The sequence below is a fragment of the Apostichopus japonicus genome, chromosome 7 (genome assembly GCF_037975245.1).
Source record: "Apostichopus japonicus isolate 1M-3 chromosome 7, ASM3797524v1, whole genome shotgun sequence".
NCBI lineage: Eukaryota > Metazoa > Echinodermata > Holothuroidea > Aspidochirotida > Stichopodidae > Apostichopus > Apostichopus japonicus.
In genome coordinates, this window is record NC_092567.1 from 9,358,974 (window position 1) to 9,377,325 (window position 18,352).

At 38.0% G+C, this 18,352-nt stretch overlaps 2 protein-coding genes across 2 annotated transcripts in view; one reads left to right on the top strand and one right to left on the bottom strand.

Annotated features, from left to right (window-relative positions):
* The window catches only part of LOC139970053 (uncharacterized), a 491,924-nt gene that overhangs the window by 142,259 nt on the left and 331,313 nt on the right, over window positions 1–18,352 (top strand). The window lies entirely within an intron of this gene.
* The window catches only part of LOC139969350 (doublecortin domain-containing protein 1-like), a 60,278-nt gene that overhangs the window by 34,857 nt on the left and 7,069 nt on the right, over window positions 1–18,352 (bottom strand). The window contains exons 7-21 of the mRNA XM_071974232.1: window positions 18,091–18,190; window positions 16,651–16,744; window positions 15,693–15,791; window positions 13,603–13,763; window positions 12,615–12,704; window positions 11,506–11,592; window positions 10,973–11,074; window positions 10,124–10,295; window positions 9,420–9,534; window positions 6,049–6,223; window positions 3,376–3,483; window positions 2,992–3,122; window positions 2,473–2,533; window positions 1,821–2,119; window positions 497–747 (exon numbers count right to left, since the gene is read on the bottom strand). Coding sequence (XP_071830333.1) covers window positions 497–747; window positions 1,821–2,119; window positions 2,473–2,533; window positions 2,992–3,122; window positions 3,376–3,483; window positions 6,049–6,223; window positions 9,420–9,534; window positions 10,124–10,295; window positions 10,973–11,074; window positions 11,506–11,592; window positions 12,615–12,704; window positions 13,603–13,763; window positions 15,693–15,791; window positions 16,651–16,744; window positions 18,091–18,190 — 2,045 coding nt within the window. The remainder of the gene's footprint in view (window positions 1–496; window positions 748–1,820; window positions 2,120–2,472; window positions 2,534–2,991; window positions 3,123–3,375; window positions 3,484–6,048; window positions 6,224–9,419; window positions 9,535–10,123; window positions 10,296–10,972; window positions 11,075–11,505; window positions 11,593–12,614; window positions 12,705–13,602; window positions 13,764–15,692; window positions 15,792–16,650; window positions 16,745–18,090; window positions 18,191–18,352) is intronic.

The window sequence follows — 18,352 nt, forward strand, 5'->3', positions numbered from 1 at the left end:
TCAAATGTCCCTCATCAAGGGTCAAAACCTGTTACATACACAATATCCGATAATGCAAACCGAAACTCGGAATGGAAATTGTTAGAAGTTTTAGTGTGCCATTATTATTAATTAAAAATTATATAGGTATTTTCAAAATTAAAAATTAAACCAACAGCAAAACTAATGGTCTATTCCCAAAATGAATATGAATATTGTTTTCAAGTTGTTTACTGTAATAGTGGGGATACGTGGCAGAAATGCAGCATTGCTTATTTTGAAGGCATTGATCTATATTCTGCATACTTTGACAAGTATAATCAGATTGAAACAGTGAAATTGACATATTAACTGGTCCATTAAATGAAATAGAGGGTGCTATACTTGAACTGCAATTGTCTTTTTAACGTTTGAAATTGGAAACATAACTTCTCATGTTGTTCTTGCAAGTGATTCAGCTGTTTCAAGCTCAGAAATAGAACAAGATTTGTAAATAAGCATGAATTGGTCAGCTTACTTCGTACAGGGGCTACAGTCTCTTCATTATCAGTTCCAAGTAAATTTTCACCGGAGGATTTCTCTTTGTTTTTCTTGAGAGGTGGAGCATATGCTATGAGGTATCCCTCCATCGGCCAATCAAACTCATCATTCCAAGATTCATCTTCAAGGATCGGCCAGGAATATGCTAATTTGTTCCATTCTGGATTAGTCACCACTGAATGCTTCCATTGACCTAAGTTTTCAAACTTTTCCTGTTTCAATGCCCACCTGAAAATTTCCAGATACAACAAGAAAACAGAAGGCCCAGAGTAACATTTATTAGCAATGTAACAAATTCACTGTTCAACAGGCATTCATAATAATTAAAACATTTTATATTCGAGATGATTCTCTCAGACATTAAGTTGTAGATAACCACCAGTGTGTACTATATAAATCCCAGTGTGAGGTTTCATTAAAAGCTCTCTAGAGGTAATATTTACATATATTAAGAGATGATAGACTGTTTTAATGAAAACTATTCTTTTGAAAATAACCAGCTTAAAGATGGGGCCAGATCAAGTTTGTTTCCTCTAAAGTTATTCATGTTGTGCACGTTCTGTGAAGTGCACAAATCCAGCTTTACAGTCTCAATTTACAGTTTGCACAAAGCAATAATCAGCTGTATATGTACAGCAGATGTAGTAACACCATACATCACTCTTGCAACAATTTGAGTTGTTGCAAACAAGGGCTACAAGGGCGTTGTGGTCAAGTGTGAGGGCGTTGTGGTCAAGTGGTTAAGGCAGTGGACTTGTGATCTATGGATTACAGGTTCGAGCCCTGGCCAGATCATTACGTTGTGTCCTTGGGCAAGGCGCTTTATCTCCATTGCCTCTCTTCACCCAGGTGTATAAATGGGGACTTGCGAGGTAACTTGTAAATATAGTTGTTTGCGCCGGTTTGTGGCTGCACCCTATGGGAAGTCCCCCGGGGGACACGTGGTTGTGATGCACTGTGGTGCCCCAGGAGAGATTGATTGAATTGTGCACACTTTGGTGTGTAGGTGTGACAAGTTACCAATGACCAGGGTTAAGTTGTAAAGTCGTGTGAGAGGGCCTTCGCCCTGAACAAGACTATAAACCTAAAATTATAATTATAATTATACAAATACCAGTTATACTTAATACAATTTTTCTGCTGTTGCATAATATTAATTAACCAAAAATATTTCTATGGCGTGAAACAAAAACTAAAAATTAGAAACAATGGAGAAAACAAAAATTAGCCAGAGTTCACTGATAGAAATAGACAAGTCCACCCATGCACACCTTCACAGCAAATTCATAAGTTTATCATACCTTTGAGACTTGGCCCATGGGTGTCTGCTTGGTAGTGCTGAAACTGCTGCCAATACAATATGCTGACCTTTGAACTCCTTTGACTCACTCAACCACTGACTGAGTTTGGAGCTAAGGCCATCTGATCCATCATTATCAGGGGTTGAATATTCATCAGGTTGCATGCCAGATTCTGACTGGTTCATTCCCAGCCAATCAGCATCTGTAGTCTCTCCCGTCTGATCACCTTGAGCAGTAACCATGGTTACATCAGAAGAACTCCTCTCCTCAACATAGGTTAGAGCTAATTCAGGGTATGTCTGAGAAGGAACAGATTAATTTATACTCTATCAGATCTGTATTGTTCATATTCATCAATTTATAATTGCATAGAATATTTTAGTCCAATTGGTGTTCCTTATCTCACATCCTTTTATTTTCTATACTTGATAAGGTTTTTTGCCTTACATGAATCTATAATGCTCACATAATTCAAACTGAAAATTCTTCAAAGGACCAAAAAGGAATATTTACACAACTAGTAATACTTCATATTGCTATAGAAAGATTGTCAATACCATTCCACATCATATCATATTAGACAATATTATAAAAGAAAAGGCTCTCTGTTGATGACTTGAACATAAATTTAAATTTTAAGAACAGCCCACACCTTTGAGAAAATTCTACCATCATTTGAGAAAGACCACTCCTGGAGCATACCAGCTGATGACCTGAAAGGAAGATAAATTTTCACAAAGAGTACCATTATAAATCAATCTTAGAGCAAGTTTTTGCAGATTTGACCAGAAAAGCACTGAATTGAACCTGTGTAGTTGTTTGTGTAAAGCCTATATGGCAGTACTATGAGGTTTGAATGGCCATGAACAAGGTGAATACAGGGCAAATAAAGAGTGTACAAGTATCATGTAAATATGGCCAGGGATTAAAATATACAAAAATAAACAGATGAGTGGGTGATCTGAGTAATGAAAGAAACATTTTGATTGGTTAATAAGTAATAAAGTAAAATACTGATTGGTTAATAAGTAATGAAAGAAACATACTGATTGGTTAATATGTAATGAAAGGACACTATATAGATGGGGCAGACTGCATGGCTAGAATAAACAGATAATTGTGTATGGGCCTAATGAAGGATAACAGTGAGATAAGAGAAGATAAGAGTAACCTTTTCTCTAATCCAACAGCATATCCATCAGCTTCTGTCTTTCCATCCAGGAAAACCTTTCTGAACCGCGGCTGTTTCTCAAGAACAGTCAAAGCCAGCTGAGGAAATGCCCTGGAATAGATTTGACCTCGCTGCAAGGACATACAATACAAGATCAATATCATTGCATGAAACTTAGAATGAATGAATATAATGTTTGGAAAATAAAGTGAGTTTTCCTCATTAACATAAGTCAATCGCAGATGAAGTAATATCAATGAATTTTAGCTTGAATTCGCCACATTCATAAAATATGGAGAAATCACCCAAATCATGGGGATTATGTGTAAATATAATCAACCCTCAAGGATAGTTCCTAAGCATTTGATTTGACCTTTGACCTACCTTGTTGATTACCCATGACTGAGCTTGTCTTGGCCAGACTTCCCTGTCTCCAATTTTTCTTTTGGTTTGAACTGAGAGTTCAGAATAGAGCACTTTACTAGGATCATCCTGAAGAACATAAAAAGGAGGAAAGAAGTCATAGTTTTAAAATAAAGGATGGTAGTCATAGTTTTATTGATGATTTTATTGAAGCGTTGACTGCCAAGCTACACCATCTCTAACACATACAACTACACTGGATAGTAATGATTTTATTGTAGCATTCACTGCAAAGCTACACCATTAATGACACATACAACTGCGCTGGACAGTAATCATTTAATTGAAGCGTTGACTGCCAAGCTACACCATCCTTAACACATACAACTGCGCTGGACAGTAATCATTTAATTGAAGCGTTGACTGCCAAACTACACCATTAATGACACATACAACTGGGCTGCACAGTAATGATTTTATTGTAGCATTCACTGCCAAGCTACACCATCTCTAACACATACAACTACACTGGATAGTAATGATTTTATTGTAGCATTCACTGCAAAGCTACACCATTAATGACACATACAACTGCGCTGGACAGTAATCATTTAATTGAAGCGTTGACTGCCAAGCTACACCATCCTTAACACATACAACTGCGCTGGACAGTAATCATTTAATTGAAGCGTTGACTGCCAAACTACACCATTAATGACACATACAACTGGGCTGCACAGTAATGATTTTATTGTAGCATTCACTGCCAAGCTACACCATCTCTAACACATACAACTGCGCTGGACAGTAATCATTTAATTGAAGCGTTGACTGCCAAGCTACACCATCTCTAACACATACAACTACACTGGATAGTAATGATTTTATTGTAGCATTCACTGCAAAGCTACACCATTAATGACACATACAACTGCGCTGGACAGTAATCATTTAATTGAAGCGTTGACTGCCAAGCTACACCATCCTTAACACATACAACTGCGCTGGACAGTAATCATTTAATTGAAGCGTTGACTGCCAAACTACACCATTAATGACACATACAACTGGGCTGCACAGTAATGATTTTATTGTAGCATTCACTGCCAAGCTACACCATCTCTAACACATACAACTGCGCTGGACAGTAATCATTTAATTGAAGCGTTGACTGCCAAGCTACACCATCTCTAACACATACAACTACACTGGATAGTAATGATTTTATTGTAGCATTCACTGCAAAGCTACACCATTAATGACACATACAACTGCGCTGGACAGTAATCATTTAATTGAAGCGTTGACTGCCAAGCTACACCATCCTTAACACATACAACTGCGCTGGACAGTAATCATTTAATTGAAGCGTTGACTGCCAAACTACACCATTAATGACACATACAACTGGGCTGCACAGTAATGATTTTATTGTAGCATTCACTGCCAAGCTACACCATCTCTAACACATACAACTGCGCTGAACAGTAATCATTCAATTGAAGCGTTGACTGCCAAGCTACACCATTAATGACACATACAACTGGGCTGGACAGTAATGATTTTATTGTAGCATTCACTGCCAAGCTACACCATCTCTAACACATACAACTGCGCTGGACAGTAATCATTTAATTGAAGCGTTGACTGCCAAGCTACACCATCTCTAACACATACAACTACACTGGATAGTAATGATTTTATTGTAGCATTCACTGCAAAGCTACACCATTAATGACACATACAACTGCGCTGGACAGTAATCATTTAATTGAAGCGTTGACTGCCAAGCTACACCATCCTTAACACATACAACTGCGCTGGACAGTAATCATTTAATTGAAGCGTTGACTGCCAAACTACACCATTAATGACACATACAACTGGGCTGCACAGTAATGATTTTATTGTAGCATTCACTGCCAAGCTACACCATCTCTAACACATACAACTGCGCTGAACAGTAATCATTCAATTGAAGCGTTGACTGCCAAGCTACACCATTAATGACACATACAACTGGGCTGGACAGTAATGATTTTATTGTAGCATTCACTGCCAAGCTACACCATCTCTAACACATACAACTGCGCTGGACAGTAATCATTTAATTGAAGCGTTGACTGCCAAGCTACACCATCTCTAACACATACAACTGGGCTGGACAGTAATGATTTTATTGTAGCATTCACTGCCAAGCTACACCATCTCTAACACATACAACTGCGCTGGACAGTAATCATTTAATTGAAGCGTTGACTGCTAAGCTACACCATCTCTAACACATACAACTGGGCTGGACAGTAATGATTTTATTGAAGCGTTCACTGCCAAGCTACACCATCTCTAGATTCATACTTGTGAAATATCATTGAGACACTCTTTAAGTCGTCCTCAGTTTGCATGACCATGCTAAAATCATTACAAAGTAAGGTTTGTTAATTAAACTTCTCAAAAGAATACCCACAAAAAATCAACAAAAGATCACATTTTAAATCCTATCTTGTTATATCCAAAATGGATCCCTTTGATAAATTACATTTAATTAAAAAAAAAAAGCGATCACTTCTCTGTTTACATACCTAATCTGCAATAAATGCAGTTGGTGAGGTTGTAAAATAGATTACACTTATGTCTATCAACGAAACCTTAATCAGATGCCAAAATAATAATCATCACATGAGATGAACTCACCTTCAAATAGAGGAAATGATTGTCAATGCTAAGTTCATTCATCTTTGCAACCTCTAGTTTCTGTATGGCATCATTCTTGGTCATCAGTTCATCTTGATTGTAACAGCCGGGATGTTGTAATTCAGCCATCTCATACTCCTCTGGGGCACCCTCACTCACATGCCAAAGTGTATGCCTATAGGTCAATATAATCATGTTGATGTTGTAATTCAGCCATCTCATACTCCTCTGGGGCACCCTCACTCACATGCCAAAGTGTATGCCTATAGGTCAATATAATCATGTTGTAATTCAGCCATCTCATACTCCTCTGGGGCACCCTCACTCACATGCCAAAGTGTATGCCTATAGGTCAATATAATCATGTTGATGTTGTAATTCAGCCATCTCATACTCCTCTGGGGCACCCTCACTCACATGCCAAAGTGTATGCCTATAGGTCAATATAATCATGTTGTAATTCAGCCATCTCATACTCCTCTGGGGCACCCTCACTCACATGCCAAAGTGTATGCCTATAGGTCAATATAATCATGTTGTAATTCAGCCATCTCATACTCCTCTGGGACACCCTCACTCACATGCCAAAGTGTATGCCTATAGGTCAATATAATCATGTTGTAATTCAGCCATCTCATACTCCTCTCGGGCACCCTCACTCACATGCCAAAGTGTATGCCTATAGGTCAATATAATCATGTTGTAATTCAGCCATCTCATACTCCTCTGGGGCACCCTCACTCACATGCCAAAGTGTATGCCTATAGGTCAATATAATCATGTTGTAATTCAGCCATCTCATACTCCTCTGGGGCACCCTCACTCACATGCCAAAGTGTATGCCTATAGGTCAATATAATCATGTAATTCAGTCATCTCATACTCCTCTGGGGCACCCTCACTCACATGCCAAAGTGTATGCCTATAGGTCAATATAATCATGTTGATGTTGTAATTCAGCCATCTCATACTCCTCTGGGGCACCCTCACTCACATGCCAAAGTGTATGCCTATAGGTCAATATAATCATGTTGTAATTCAGCCATCTCATACTCCTCTGGGGCACCCTCACTCACATGCCAAAGTGTATGCCTATAGGTCAATATAATCATGTTGTAATTCAGCCATCTCATACTCCTCTGGGACACCCTCACTCGCATGCCAAAGTGTATGCCTATAGGTCAATATAATCATGTTGTAATTCAGCCATCTCATACTCCTCTGGGGCACCCTCACTCACATGCCAAAGTGTATGCCTATAGGTCAATATAATCATGTTGATGTTGTAATTCAGCCATCTCATACTCCTCTGGGACACCCTCACTCACATGCCAAAGTGTATGCCTATAGGTCAATATAATCATGTTGTAATTCAGCCATCTCATACTCCTCTGGGGCACCCTCACTCACATGCCAAAGTGTATGCCTATAGGTCAATATAATCATGTTGTAATTCAGCCATCTCATACTCCTCTGGGACACCCTCACTCGCATGCCAAAGTGTATGCCTATAGGTCAATATAATCATGTTGTAATTCAGCCATCTCATACTCCTCTGGGGCACCCTCACTCACAAGCCAAAGTGTATGCCTATAGGTCAATATAATCATGTTGTAATTCAGCCATCTCGTACTCCTCTGGGACACCCTCACTCACATGCCAAAGTGTATGCCTATAGGTCAATATAATCATGTTGTAATTCAGCCATCTCATACTCCTCTGGGACACCCTCACTCGCATGCCAAAGTGTATGCCTATAGGTCAATATAATCATGTTGTAATTCAGCCATCTCATACTCCTCTGGGGCACCCTCACTCACATGCCAAAGTGTAGGCCTATAGGTCAATATAATCATGTTGTAATTCAGCCATCTCATACTCCTCTCGGGCACCCTCACTCACATGCCAAAGTGTATGCCTATAGGTCAATATAATCATGTTGTAATTCAGCCATCTCGTACTCCTCTGGGGCACCCTCACTCACATGCCAAAGTGTATGCCTATAGGTCAATATAATCATGTAATTCAGCCATCTCATACTCCTCTGGGGCACCCTCACTCACATGCCAAAGTGTATGCCTATAGGTCAATATAATCATGTTGTAATTCAGCCATCTCGTACTCCTCTGGGGCACCCTCACTCACATGCCAAAGTGTATGTCTATAGGTCAATATAATCATGTTGATGTTGTAATTCAGCCATCTCATACTCATCTGGGACACCCTCACTCACATGCCAAAGTGTAGGCCTATAGGTCAATATAATCATGTTGTAATTCAGCCATCTCATACTCATCTGGGACACCCTCACTCACATGCCAAAGTGTATGTCTATAGGTCAATATGATCATGTTGTAATTCAGCCATCTCATACTCCTCTGGGGCACCCTCACTCACATGCCAAAGTGTATGCCTAGAGGTCAATATAATCATGTTGTAATTCAGCCATCTCATACTCCTCTGGGGCACACTCACTCACATGCCAAAGTGTATGCCTATAGGTCAATATAATCATGTTGATGTTGTAATTCAGCCATCTCATACTCCTCTGGGGCACCCTCACTCACATGCCAAAGTGTATGCCTAGAGGTCAATATAATCATGTTGTAATTCAGCCATCTCATACTCCTCTGGGGCACACTCACTCACATGCCAAAGTGTATGCCTATAGGTCAATATAATCATGTTGATGTTGTAATTCAGCCTTCTCATACTCCTCTGGGGCACCCTCACTCACATGCCAAAGTGTATGCCTATAGGTCAATATAATCATGTTGAAATTCAGCCATCTCATACTCCTCTGGGGCACCCTCACTCACATGCCAAAGTGTATGCCTATAGGTCAATATAATCATGTTGTAATTCAGCCATCTCATACTCCTCTGGGGCACCCTCACTCACATGCCAAAGTGTATGCCTATAGGTTAATTTAATCATTCACATGAAACTAATTAAACTGGTCAATAACTGCTACAATGGGACTTTTATAAAAGTATAAATTACAAGCTCAATAATTGATAATAGTATGTAACAGTTTAATCATCTTTACACAGGTTTTACTTTGTGACCTATGCAAGTAATACAATATCAGGTTAATACATCCATGTTCAAAACCAAGCTGACAAGTTTTATTATTTCCCCTGAATGTCAGCGTATTATTTTCCAATTTACAATATACAGTGAAAACATGTTTCAAACTTTATAATTAAGATAACTTGTTTAAGCTGAATGATGAGCACTAGATAGAACATAGTATATAAGTATATCAAGGGTGCTTCCTATATAAACTAAACCCAGAAGAAATGGAGAATATGTTAGACATTTAACCAAATAGTTCAAGAAAGAAGGAAAAACAAAGAGAGCCACATTACCTCTCTCCACCATCTGGTATCTCATCAGTATTAATAGGTTCTCTGATGGCTGTGTTCCTCTCACCACAGAGGTTGCAGAGTCTAGCTCTGTCCAAGGTGAGTTGTAAACAATAAACTACAAAAGAAAACCAAACCAAACACTGAGGATGATATATGTCAAATAAAGCCTACAACTGCCTGACAATTAGCAAACTTTCCTGTCAGCATTCACAAAGATTTTCAAGGCTTTATTAAAGAGTATTTTTTTGTACAATTGCGATCTGTGGGGCACAACGAAGGATCTTGATCGCAAAATTGACACTTTTCAAAAGGAGACTACTTTGTTATATTCTCAACATTAGATTGACCAATAACCATTGGTTATCACACGATGAGCTCTACAATGAAACCAACCAAGCAAACACCTTGGTCATCCATAGTCGCACATAGAAGATTGAGATTTTTCGGTCATGTAGCAAGACTCCAGGAGGACGTTCCAGCAAAGGTTGCTTTAAAAGAAGCATTGAGACATACTGCTAAACCAGTAGGAAGGCCCAAGACTACCTTGCTTGGAAAATAAAGTCGCAATTTAAGGACATTATTTAAGGATGTTAACATTAACAATTTCAAGGAAGCAAAAACCTTTCGCAAGATCGTGATACGTGGCGGAGGTTAATCACTGAGCATGTCGGATAGACGAGACTCAACTTACTACTACTACTTACTGTTTGGGTCCTTGAACAGCTCTCCAAAAGATATCCATATTTCCTGATCGTTCTGGAGCTGGAAGACATCGTTGATAGGTTCCCCATGAGAGTTAAAGATGGTTGTAACCACTGTGCTGAGTGCTGTTGTGTTCTGTTCTAAGTGTATCCATCGTGTAATAGTGTCAAGCAACTACAAACAAACATGAAACCAAACTGTTAAACTATCACAAGGCCCTAGTGTGTAGGCTTAATGACAAATCAGGATATAGAATACTCACATTCCCACTAAAATAATGTTTTATGTATTTACAGAATTTATGGCATACGATACATTTAGCTGTACGACTCACTCAGTTTTTACTTTCTAAACGAACAGTGTTGACCAATGACATATAGTGAGTGAAACATAATAACTAAATATATAACAAAATATATTTGTCCCACATCAATGGGAACATATTGCTAGACATAATACATTGAGGGATAGTTTAAGCAGATGAATGTGTACTACAATTCCAGTACCTGTTACTGTAGTCAATACCCATTGACAGTGTGATTACCAATTTTATTATTAAATTATTTTATTAAAGTAGTATATGATTTATTAAATTAGTAAAACATTCTCAGTTTCACTTTCCTGCTAGAGCACCACTCAACACATTGTCAGTGTATATTGATTTGATTATAAGGCTGTCCACTGAAAAATCACACATTAAGAAGCTTGAATAATAGCTTATACAAAGGTTTTGTAACTTTCATTGTAGTATTATAAATCAGTTCATCACTTATGATAATCACAGACTTGTTTAAATCCATAAAGGCTTCTGTCTAATCAGCATTCTCAATTGGTGCTTGTACTGTACCTACCCTTTCCATGATGAGGGTCCTGTTATCATTGACACCTTTAGAGGCTTCCTTTAGGTTAAAGAAAACTATCTGTTCTCCATCATTTCTCCCATTCTCATAAACCTGTGAAAGGGAGATTTGACTTTACAACATTTATCTGGTTTTGGGGTTTATATACGTTTCCTCCAGTCTCTCCAATATTGTAACAAATTCCCAACAATGTAAGAGTTCACATTAACATACAAATTCCCAACAATGTTCACATTTACATACAAATTCCCAACAATGTTCACATTTACATACAAATTCCCAACAATGTAAGGGTTCACAAAAAGAGACAAATTTGTGAGAAATTTGATTCAATTTAAGAATTCAGGACAGATATTTTTATTTGGCAAATTAAAAGGTCATTCCATTTCACTTTAGGGATAATAAATTTGAAAACACTGCATAAAAAAGAGTCCTTTAGCCTTCTAAACACTTTCACAGTAATACTATGAACAATCACTCTGCAATGCTGTGTGACAACCACAGAGAGTACAAATGTTACTAACCTTTAACCTCAAACCTTGCTGACCTACAAGTCTATGCGTAGATTCAATCTCTGGTATGTGTTGCATCTTAAACGTCGACCCGTATTCCTGTAATCAATAAAAAGGATAACATTGTATTGAAAATATATACATCTAATGTGCTCTACCCAAACTACAACATGAACAATGTAAAGTCAATTAAATCTCAGATGAAAAGATTCTGAAATCCTCCCTCAGGGAAATTATAAACCATCCATATTTTATCTTCAAACAAAGATCTTGTGTTTACCAATCATGTAGTTGGATATTACATGACTGATTGATGCTTCCAGCTCTGAAAATCCAATTAACTTTATTTTTTTATGACTTTTGAGCATATCTTTTTATTTGGCATCCATGGGATACATATGATCTCGATTAAACTCTTGAGACATGTTAGTCTCTTATTCTGAAGTAAGTCTTTAACAGAATGCATACTTAATAAAGGGCAGACTGTCAATCATATGAGTTACGGTGATCAGATTCCTGGAAGACACAAGTAATATTATTATCATTGCTATGGTGATGGTAATAATATATATTAACTGCAGGTATATGAATTTAAAACTTCAAACTATAGACAAGTAATGATAGCTTCTATTCTTTCTTTAAATTGCATGATATCCTTAAACAGTAGAAATACAAGATGGGAGCCAAGCATACCCTGGAAAGTGAGATGAATGCATTCAATTGTCACATATTGAATGCGTTCAATTGTCACAGTGGAGTGTTAGCTCAATGGTTAACGCCGGTGCCTTTCAATCATAAGGTCCCCGGTTCAAGTCACTCCCAGATTAAGGTATGTCGCCCAGTTACAGAGATGTTGACAATTAACAACTCATAATCATGGACGTTAAATATGAATGAAAGAGAATGAGGCTTCCTTGTGAGTTCCTGCTCGCAGGAGGATCTAATATATATATATATACATAGCTAGGCTATAATACACACAAGTAAGATGTCACACCACAGTTAACAGCCTACACTGTACACTGTCACCCTTATGCAGGATGTCATAATGAAAGATAAACCAATCATCTGGACATATATATCTCATACATAACACATATATAACACAATATATATCTCACCTTCTCCTGGGAGGCTGAGTCTGCTATTTCATTCAAAATGTCTTTGAGTTTCTTCCTTGTCTCTGTGAATTGCTGAACTCCATTCTCCGTCTGGGGGTGGGGGTGGGGGGAATGAAAAGAGAACAATCAGAACACTTGCCACCATTGTAACAAATTCAAGTTACTTTCATTTCAGAGAGCATTTTACTCAGTCACAAACTAAATGCATTCAGCTTTGACAAAAGAAAACCTGCCTATAATCAGTCAATATTGTAATACTGAACTAGCTTGGATTTTCATAAGTACTGCCCCTCATTAAAAAGAGTACGGAAATAATAAGAGGATAGTTCTTCAAAACTACTGGATGGGTGTCAATGATAAATGTATGGGGCCAACACCTACACACTATGCACCTACACACCTACACCTACACAAACACCTACACACTATGCACCTACACACAAACACCTACACACTATTCACCTACACACAAACACATACACACTATGCACCTACACACAAACACATACACAATATGCACCTACACACAAACACCTACACACATTATGCACCTACACACAAACACCTACACAAAGAAACAATGGACTGATGCAGTTAACAACCAGCAAGCATAGGACTCTTGTGTAGTTATTTCTTCCTAAGTTGAAGGTGGCGATGGTAGGGTTAATTAATTAAGACATTAACAACAAACTGAATGAAGCAGCTAGAGTAAATGGTTGGACTCATTCTTACAATTGATGAGGAGAATCTCGCCAATAGCTGTGTTATTGTTACCATAGTTCTGTCAACGTCTCAAGTGCAGAGCATTCCCTACTTTTTCATAGATTGTTCTGACTTGTTGGATACCCTCTCAACAACAACAGAAACAAAGAATAAAACTTTATACCATTGTTTTTTCATCTTCTTATGTATCAAGCCAAGAAAATAACTCCATTGCTATGAAATTAACTACTAGATTAACATCTTTATTTTGTGAATTTGCTCTTACTTCTTTCAACTCAAATTCTAGTTCATCTTGTTTCATAGAGAGGAGTTTAGTAATGGTAACATCCTCAAAGTCTTCATCCAGAGCTAGTTGGAGCTGTTTCTTATATTGTTGGCCTTCCCTCTCCTTGTCTCGGCAATGCTTGACTGTCACTTGAAGGAAGTCTAGGGAATGATAAACAAACATAACTGCTACTTCAAGTAGTAACACATATCAATACTAACATATTCTTCTTTGGCATCACTTTGATTTATCAAACTCTGATACTGATGTTGGTCCTAAAAGGATGATACCTGTGTGTTGGGTATCAAATATCTGGCTTCAATATTAAACCAGAATGCAAAATGCATTGAGGTTTCGATGACTTCAATGCACTAGACTTCTGCTTGTTAGTATAACCAGAACTAGCTGTTACAATAACACTATGGCATGCTAACACAGGTCAGTCTGTACGTGGTTATACACACCTCCATCAAAAACAGTAGGGTTCTTGTACTCAATGTTATGAATCCGCACACCAAGTATTACAAACCAAACCAAATCTCTAATAACTTCGCACATTAAGGTTGCAGAGGAGTCCACTTATGGACAATTTAGATTGGAATATGCCCACAAAACTTCAAAGAATCAACTTGAAAGAAGCTAATACAGGTCACTGGAGGTCAACCTGAGGTCAAAGGTCACCCAAATGCAGGTCTACTATTGTATTACAATAGCTTAACTCCCAACCTTAATGGGCAATTGGTTCTCAAGTTATTGCAAAAATACTAGTTTTTGACCCCTGATTGACCTTTGTTGACATTGGATCACATGACTGTTATGTGTTGAAACAATCCCTTACCCCATTCACAACTAGTCCCAAAATATCAACCTTGTCACACCCTGTCAATGGTAGTTTCACAAGTTGAGAAAAACTAGGCCAACATTACAGCCAGCTCCATGAAGTGAAAACAAATCTCAAGTTCACAGGTGCTTGACCTAGTTTCTCCTTGGCAGCTGGCCAAGAAATGTTTTGAAATTGTACCTGTGCAACTTACATCCAACCAGAACTACCAATGATCTACAAATATTTTCTAGAGAAGGCATGCTTCGCCATTCAAGTGCACTATTCCATCGAAATCACATCAACTCTTTAGCAAAATATCCATACGGATGAGTCACAAGTGTTGAAGTAGCTCTAGCACTTTTATATATCTATGGTCTGCAAGCAAGCCTTGGAAGACACTGTACATGTATGTAGATATGTACATAGCAATTCAGGACTTCTAGCGACACACTTAAGTCAATGGGGATATTGTCGCGAGTTCAGATTCAAATCTACGGATGCCCGTAAGATCATTTTCAATTGTCAGTAAGCTCTCCTATTCTTATGAGGCGAATCGCCCATGTCATATACTTATAGGCTGGACGATGGGAGATACCGTATATTATGAAAAGGTTTTTACAAGTTGACCCCTGGTGACCCTAAATGACCTTCGATATCCACCAAAAACGATAGGCTTTTTGTACTTAATGTGGTCAACCTACGTACCAGAAATGAAATCAATCCAAGCTTTGCTTCTTGAGATATCATGTTTACAAGCTTTTCACTATTTGACCCCTGGTGACCCCAAGTGACCTTTGACCTACACCAAAAACAATAGGCTTCTTGTACTCAATAAGATACTCCTATGTACCAAATATGAGAACTGTCCAAGCTTCCCTTCTTGAGATATCGTGTTTACAAGCTGGGCGTCACAAACGCACACACACACACACACACACACATACACACACGCATGATTGCAAAGGTTACGATTATCATCGAAACCAAAAACTGGTCATCGGGAAATCAAGAGTTGGTGCACAACTTTTACGTAACATACCTTCCCCCACCCCATATCTTACTCAGATGTGCCTCTGCTGTCACACAATACATGAAAGTAATGGACTGAACATCCCTGGTATAGTTCTTAATCAACAGGCTAGGGTAACAGCATGGAAGGTAGCATCAGTAATGTAACTATTGTATTTAAATACTCAAGCATGATAACAGTGACAACAGTCCAAACATTTACACAAATCTTTACAATGCTGGTTTAAAAATAACAAACCTTTAGCACCACTTGGACTAAATGCTTCTCCCTTTGACACCCATACAGGTCCATAAACTGGGGTTACAGTGGACTGAAGGCAAGCATCTAACTTTGGTACTGAAAAATAAAACCAATAAACAGCCTTGAAATGCATAGAGACTAGTACTGAAAGGTATGTAATGGGATATGTACACAGAGTACTAAGCATGCATAGAGATTAGTACTGATAGGTATGTAATGGGATATGTACAACTAAGCATGCATAGAGATTAGTACTGATAGGTATGTAATGGGATATGTACACAGAGTACTAAGCATGCATAGAGATTAGTACTGATAGGTATGTAATGGGATATGTACAACTAAGCATGCATAGAGATTAGTACTGATAGGTATGTAATGGGATATGTACACAGAGTACTAAGCATGCATAGAGATTAGTACTGATAGGTATGTAATGGGATATGTACAACTAAGCATGCATAGAGATTAGTACTGATAGGTATGTAATGGGATATGTACACAGAGTACTAAGCATGCATAGAGATTAGTACTGATAGGTATGTAATGGGATATCCATTACATATACATCATACTAAAAACCAATATCTGTATAATTCACAAACATCACTTCCAATTACTTGCTTATCCTCCTTAAAGTGATGATTTACTGGTGACAATCTACTGGCTTAAAGTGACAATCTACTGGCTTAAATCAAGTTCTCAATGGTATTTCCTGAATTACAGTACACAACAGGCTATTGCTGATGAAGTGCAATACTGTGCTAATGATAGGTACTGAAATCATGCCTATATTTTTCTTTTCATGTGTTTAAGTTCTTCATGTCACTGCCAATATCCTGCTCATTGCCACCCCTGTGACTGATGGTATATTAAGCTGCTCTTGATTAGTTAGCTACAAGGAAACAGTTTGAAGTTATTATGAAATAAACCTTAGTATCAAGTTGCTGCTTACTTGAATCAATGGTCTCAACAACGGTTCCATCACCCATGTAGGCAACCCTAGCTGGTGAGGTGAGGCCAAGCTTCAAGGTGCATCCATCCAAAAACTATTAAAAATTGAAAATAACCCACTTATCATAACATTCCAAAGGTACAAAAACAGACAAATGTAATCATGGCTGTAAATGTAGAAATCGTCATGGAAACAAATAAAAAACCGCAATGACTTATGTACATGCTTTTCCTAACTGTAATGAAATAAACAGTTCTACATATTTATTGTTTGTGAAATGCCCTCAAACTGGAAAATTGATGAAAATATACAGGATTTAGCATGGTTTCCTGACAGTAAAATCCAGTTGCTATGGAAGCAAAATGAAGCATACTATGTGTAAAGGAAAGATTACCATAACAACAAGCTTTGTTGACAAGTTGTTGATATAAATCATTAACAAATTGTCAGCAGACAGCAAAGGATTGTTTTTTTAATCTTGTTCATAAACAAACAGCAGTGATTTGTTACAGTGATGGATGGATGGATATTATCACATTTGTAACCCAAAAATCATTAATCAACTAAGGTTTGCTTATTAAAAATCAAAGTAGAGTAATAACAGGGCTATCCAGCATTTTAACAAAGGGCGCTGTGATATCAGTCTTAACGTATGTGCCCTGTACTCTTACAGATATCTGAATCAAAGTAACAGGAGCCTGTGAAAAGAGCTCACAAGCATGCACACACCCTGGGGGGGGGGGGATATGTACACACACCCGGGGGGATTTGATCAACTCATGGTACAGTCATGGTACTGTTCATGATGATTCCATGTCCATGATTTTAAACGTCAGTGGCATTTGCACAGGGCCATGCCCATGCCCCCCCAAACCCCCCTATCACCTATACATACATATGTCCAGTCAGGAATCTTTTCAAATTCTGAAGCCTTTATTAGCATGACCTTGCGCATATACCTAGTTATAGACCTAGTGTATAGTCTATATATTTTCTCCTGTTTACAGAGTCGCATTGCTTTAATACCTGGACAAATGTGTGTTACATTAACACTTAAAAGATGGAGGTTGCCATATTGATCACAGCTATGCCTCCTCCCCACCCCCCTCCCCATCCACAAAAAAAAAATAAAGAGAAAAAACACTTTACCAAAGCATATATCACCACCATGTTCCTGCTGTTCAACAGTTTGGGTGGTTGACATTATATTTTAATGTCATTTTCTATTTACCTATAATTCATATGAGTACATGGATGCTTTGGTGAAGCATTGTTTTGTATTTTCAAGTATTCTATGAGTAATATGTAAAACCTCTGGACTATTCTCTCTTTAGGGAATATCTCCATGCAAGATAAACTCCCACCTTTTCCTTCCATTAAATATTAAAACTATAACAGCATTAAAGACATAACAGCATTAAAGACATTGACATAACTCACCTTTCCAAACTGTCCCGGAGAGGCCAACATTTCGTGCATTTCGCTTCCATCTCCGTTACAAAATATTAAAATTCTCCTCATGTCAGATGACAACATTTTCCTGGTGAGAAAATAAAAAGTGAATGACTTGCAATATACTGAACCAACTGAAAAGATGCTTTCATTGGTGCTTTAGGATAAAGATGCTTTCAACAGTGCTTTAGGATAAAGATGCTTTCAACTGTGCTTTAGGATAGCGATGCTTTCATTAGTGCTTTAAGAT